The sequence below is a fragment of the Atta colombica genome, unplaced genomic scaffold (genome assembly GCF_001594045.1).
Source record: "Atta colombica isolate Treedump-2 unplaced genomic scaffold, Acol1.0 scaffold7, whole genome shotgun sequence".
Classification (NCBI taxonomy): domain Eukaryota; kingdom Metazoa; phylum Arthropoda; class Insecta; order Hymenoptera; family Formicidae; genus Atta; species Atta colombica.
Window position 1 is genome coordinate 1569691 of NW_017259561.1, and position 5432 is coordinate 1575122.

At 34.0% G+C, this 5432-nt stretch overlaps 2 protein-coding genes across 6 annotated transcripts in view; both read left to right on the top strand.

Moving 5' to 3' along the window:
• LOC108692406 (folliculin-interacting protein 2) overlaps positions 1 to 3972 on the top strand; it is an 8480-nt gene extending 4508 nt beyond the window's left edge. For 4 of the 5 annotated variants that reach the window (XM_018200630.1, XM_018200632.1, XM_018200631.1 and 1 more), the window contains exons 8-12: positions 27 to 356; positions 427 to 511; positions 1233 to 2578; positions 2871 to 3327; positions 3449 to 3972. In XM_018200630.1, the coding sequence (XP_018056119.1) occupies positions 27 to 356; positions 427 to 511; positions 1233 to 2578; positions 2871 to 3327; positions 3449 to 3661 (2431 nt within the window). In that variant the 3' untranslated portion in view covers positions 3662 to 3972. Of the gene's footprint in view, positions 1 to 26; positions 357 to 426; positions 512 to 1232; positions 2579 to 2870; positions 3328 to 3448 lie in introns of those variants that run through there. The other variant, XM_018200635.1, reaches the window with a different exon arrangement.
• LOC108692407 overlaps positions 3933 to 5432 on the top strand; it is a 12516-nt gene continuing 11016 nt past the window's right edge. Inside the window, exon 1 of the mRNA XM_018200636.1 lies at positions 3933 to 3955. Coding sequence (XP_018056125.1) covers positions 3933 to 3955 — 23 coding nt within the window. The remainder of the gene's footprint in view (positions 3956 to 5432) is intronic.

Genomic DNA, 5432 nt, shown 5'->3' on the forward strand with positions numbered 1-5432 from the left:
AAGGTGAAATTATTTATAATTTGTAGCCAGATAAAAATGCGGCTTTTAGAACACATGGCTTTCTTAGAAGGGATGCTGGATCGGTTACGATATTTTTGCATCGAGACAAGCAACATTAATGGTTTCAACTATAAGAGGATGCAATTGACTGATAGAATGTGCAAGGCGACGTCTCGATTTGTCATTTCGCTGTTGCATGTACTACTTGATGTCGACGCTAACACACGCACACCTCTGTTGTGGCACGACATTCTACTTAATTCCGTGACAGTGAATGAGAAGACAAATACTTTGTATCGCAATTTGCAACAAATGTGTCAATTGTTCGATGAGCTCGATACAAAATCGACAAATTTGTGAGTGTAGAAGTGTAGATCACAGATTGAGTGAACGTTCCGATATTTATTTCAGTGTTTTTTCTTTTAGCTTTCTAAGCACTGTAGTAACTGCCGTATTAACGTATCACCTCGGTTGGGTGTACACTGTGTTATCTCCTCATGATCGGCACATGGTGAGTTAAAAAAAAAATTGCAAAACTGAGAATAATCTTAAAATCAATACAGAAATTGTATGTATCGGATTAAAATGTCGTTATATAATGAGTAGAATAAAATTAATAAAATCTTTCAAAAATTTTACAGATTTACATATTTGTACTCTATCTATTGTATATTGTCTTATAGAAAAAAGAAGTATTTTGTCATGAAAGTTATTTTGACTTATATTTTATGAAGCTGTGAAATCTTCTAAAGAGTCAGATTTTGCAATATAATTATAAATAAAATAATCTGTTATTTACTTACGGCATAAATGTAATCAAAACTATATTTCGTCTTGCAGAAATAATATTTCATCATGAGATCTTTTCGGTTTCTTTTTTTGTGAAGGCACATGCATATCTAGATTTTACAATTTGGTTCTTAAAACATTATAATAAATTATCAACACTTTAACACTGCACTTATAATGCAAATTAAATGAGATATCAAAACGAATTTTTATCCTTTTTATTTTACCGTTTTTTCCAAGAAAAATGCTCCTTCAGATGACTTTCCGGACTATCGCAATTACAATTACATCGCAATTTTCTCAATATTTTTAAAATCGTAATTGGGAAAAAAGAAGTTCGTTTCCAACAGAAATCTTCAATATGTCAATATATAGTTGCTAATATTATTTATTTTATACGAGAATTCATTGAAATCAACATTATAATTTATCTCTATTTTCAGATCGAGAAATTAGGTAGCTGGTACTCTTGTAATCCATTGTGGGCACAACTTGGCGACCTGTACGGCGCACTAGGCAATCCTGTGAAAGTAGCGCATACCGTAATTGCAGGCGATCCTCGAAAAAGTGATTTGATTAATTCCGTTTTGTCGTTCCTATCTTATTTTATTCGTAGTGGGACGATACGAAAATACCAGGAATATCGCTGCACATCGCAACAAGATGTGCAAATAGCGACGAATATGCTGGAACAGGCTCGCAATAAACGACCGTATCTATTTAGTAACAAAAGATCGACGTGCATGTTCAATGATCGAAACGCCTTGATTCGCAGGTGCGAGTCGCGCGTTTTACCATCGCGTAAGTCGACACAATCGTCCGAAACCGGAACCGACAATATTAACGCACAATGCACTGCACGGTATGCTGCGGAACGACCGAGGCTCTCGCGATCAGTCAGTCCTCTGAAGCGTAGCGATACCATGAAATCCGGCCTTGACACGCTCATGATGAAATCGACCGAGGCTCTGCTAGATCTTAAGTTTCTAACGAAGGAATTTTTATTACGCGAAAATCAGAAAAGCGAGAAATACGAGCTGATGCAGGAGGATCGATCTAAGAATAGCGAAAAAAATTTCAAAGTGTCGAACGAAGTGAAAATAATTGTTAGCGAGATTGGGTCGCAGGAGGATGTCACGTCAAAGGGATATCAGCCGCAAGATTTTCTGCAGTTTCCTTTGCGAGGTTTCGAGAAGAAGTTGGGTGTGCACGATACTGAAGAGAGTCTCGCGACTGGAAAGACTGAGCTGCATCAACAGCTGAATAATGTGGATCCACTGAAAATATTCTACAGCAGACCTGAATTATCGCTTGATACGAACGATGGATTTAGTGATGAATTTAAGGAATCGCAAGTCTTCTTTACTCTCGGTGGGGAAGACAAACCTGCGAAGTTACCGTTAAGATCGCGTCTTAATAACAATTGTCAGTGTTCTTATACCTTTACGAGACTGCCTAGTACATCTGCACAACTTCCGGAGGGCGTATTGAGAAAGATCATCCAGCGAAACTTCCCTGAATCGTCGAAGAGCATGCAGCCTCCTCCGGAAGCAACGTCTAGTATGGGTGCGAGGTCCATAGGCTTTTGTTTGAAATGCAATGGTCAAGGATACGCTGCCTCGCAAGATTATGACAGCAGCAAACAAGTGTTGGAAACGCCGACGAATGCGACGGAGGTATTACGTACGTGTGGAAGTTCCGAAGGTAGTAGAACCATGAGACTGTCGCGATCCAACAGCCTTGAGGCTTTGATGGAAGCTAATAGCGTCGTGGAGTTACCAATGCCACAGTCAGTGTATTGTCGAAATACAATATAACATCCATTAAAATGAAGTCTTTATTAATTTTTTAAAGTTAAGTTAAAGTGAAATTAAAAATTTACTTAAAATTTACTCTAGATCTTTGAATTTCAGATATAATTATCTGAATTAACTAACAGAATTAAGATACAAAACAGAAGTCTTCTATCTTAATGCCATCACTTCATTGGGAGATTTATATCAAAATAATTTTGTTATTTTGTTATTTTTGTTTTTATTTTCATTTTCACTTAGATTTAATATAACTATTTTTTGTTACAGATCAAAGAAAATTTCACAGGTCAAAACTGGATTAATTAGAGAAATGGGCTTTACGAAAACTCTTATGCGAAATAAGACTATAAATGACGAGACTAATATTCTAAATACAGGTTATACGTGGGGTTTGGTGCTACAAGGTATAACTAAGAAAAAGAAGAGGAGAAAAAGGAAGAAGCTATCAGAAGATGAAAAGGATAATTCCGAAATTGAATCAGAAGAGAAGTGGTGGTCGTGTATGCGTGAAGAAGTTATGGCCAGCGCTCGATTTCCAACGATCGATCAACCGGTTGCAGAAGCACTCTGCGTACTAGCCGACTTGGACACATGGCACGTCGGAATCTTATCAAATAATACGCCTTGGCAAAGTCCTCCACTACCGGTCGGAATGTCACGTCTGGTATCGAACATGTTGGAATCCTTTGCCTATGTATGGCGAAAATATCACTCTCCTATCCATGTGAGATTTTGTCAATTTTCAATTCAATTTAAATCTCTTTCTCCCTCTTTTTCTTAAACAAATTTTATTCTTTGTAAATTATTTTTTATAAATAAGTAAATCTGTCAAACTAATGTTTTAGTGTATAGCGATTTTGGAGGCTAAACTGAGAGAATTATGGTTAAGAAGCGAAGCCTTGGCGGAAATGATGATGTCTATGGAAGAGTCTGATGCCAATGTGAGCAGCTTGATGAACGCTCTAGATCTCGATGCAGCGGACATACCACTTTTACTTGCGGTCGCAACCACTCATTCTCCGGAAATAACGCAAAGATTTGGTCTTACACTAACTTAAACCCGTTTGATTGTTTATATCAGTTTTCTTCTCTTGTTATTTTTATAGATATCTTTTGAGTAATATATCAGTAAGTTGTATTGTACCGAAGTAAAAAAAGCTAATAATTCTTCGCTCCGAATGGAATAACACATAATTAAGTACACAATATCTAAATCGTGCGCGCGTAAATCAAATTAGGCTAGGTTAGATGTTAAGACTATTCTCGCGTTTAATCATTCGTTTCAGTGTTTTTTAATGAATCATATAGTTCTTATATAACTAAATCACAATGGCTGATATCTTGCTAATAAAGTAATAAAGTAATAAAATAATAAAGTAACTGTCTATTTGATTTTTTACATGATTTAGGGCAAAGTAGCAATTGTACAATTTAATTAATAAATCCTAAATGTATTTTTTACATATATTGCTATATATTTTTAAATAATTCCTAAAACTAAAAAATTTTAATTTTTTTTAAATTTTTTAACCAATTATTTATAATTAAGTGATGCGTAATATATATTCTATTTTATGTAAATTATCAAAATAATAATGTCGTAATAATACGTAATAATATCGTTTAATAATATCATTTGAGATACATTTTAAAAGATCTTGACTTTATATTTGAAAATATAATTTATATTCAAGAAATGGAAACAACGCATGCGCTGTTTCTTTTACTTACCGTTACTTTTTATAACAATTTGATAATGATGTTGTAATTTTTTATAACTGTAACAATAATTAACAAAGCGCTAAAGTTGAGAAAGTCACAAGTCACTTTGAAAAATAACTTGTCAATATGCATTATTTGCTGAAAAATATGTTTTTTGTTATGTTGTTTCTTTTCATGTGTAAGTGTCCGAACATAGGTCTTTCTACTGTATAACCTGTCCGATCACCTCGATTTCTTGTTTATTTCCTTTTAATCAATTCCCCTTTCAGCCTTTGTATTATTCCCTGTTAACGTTACTTTCATCTATCCCCTTCCTTCGAGTTTGATAGATTATCATGCTCGCTCCTTTCCTATACATCTCCAATATATTTGATAGATTCTGTATATTTGATAGATCCTTTCTCTTTGTTCATGTCGCGAACTTTGTTTCTTTTTCTTTCATTAATATAATATATTATCATTCTTTCTTTTATCAATCAAATCCTCGAGTTTATTCCTCTTTCCTTCGAAAAAAAGACATGAGGATGGTTTAGAAATAATTTTGTCCTTTTTTTTAACTTTTGTAATTCTTGCAGTGATCGGCCACCTCTGAAATCATAGCGTCCTTTCGAGATATTCATCCATATTTCGAAGTTATCTAAGTACGTTCGACTTGCTCCATCCTCTTCCACGTGGATGCATGCGAGACAAAGGTCTCTCTAGCATCCTTCCATTATTCCATCCTTTTCATTCCTTTCTTCTCTAAATCAATCCATATGACTAGAGTTTGGACATAACATATAAACATCTTAATAAACTATAAAGGAAAACTGCCATTATCAGATTGAATATTGAAATATCTCGGAAATGGTTGACACTCTACGTCTACGCTCTATGTCTAAATAATTATATAGGGAAACACATTTTGTAATCCTATTAAGTTTTATTGAAATCGATGAAGACCATTTCTAAGCCTCTCCTTGTAAAAATTAATAGATTTTTTTACAATTAAGCTTTTTCAAAGTTAGTAACTTAGTTTTAGTTAATGAGACACTTGGTTAATATACATTCATTTTATATATTTATATTTTTATATATTTATTATTCATTTTTCTTTTTAAGTTATTT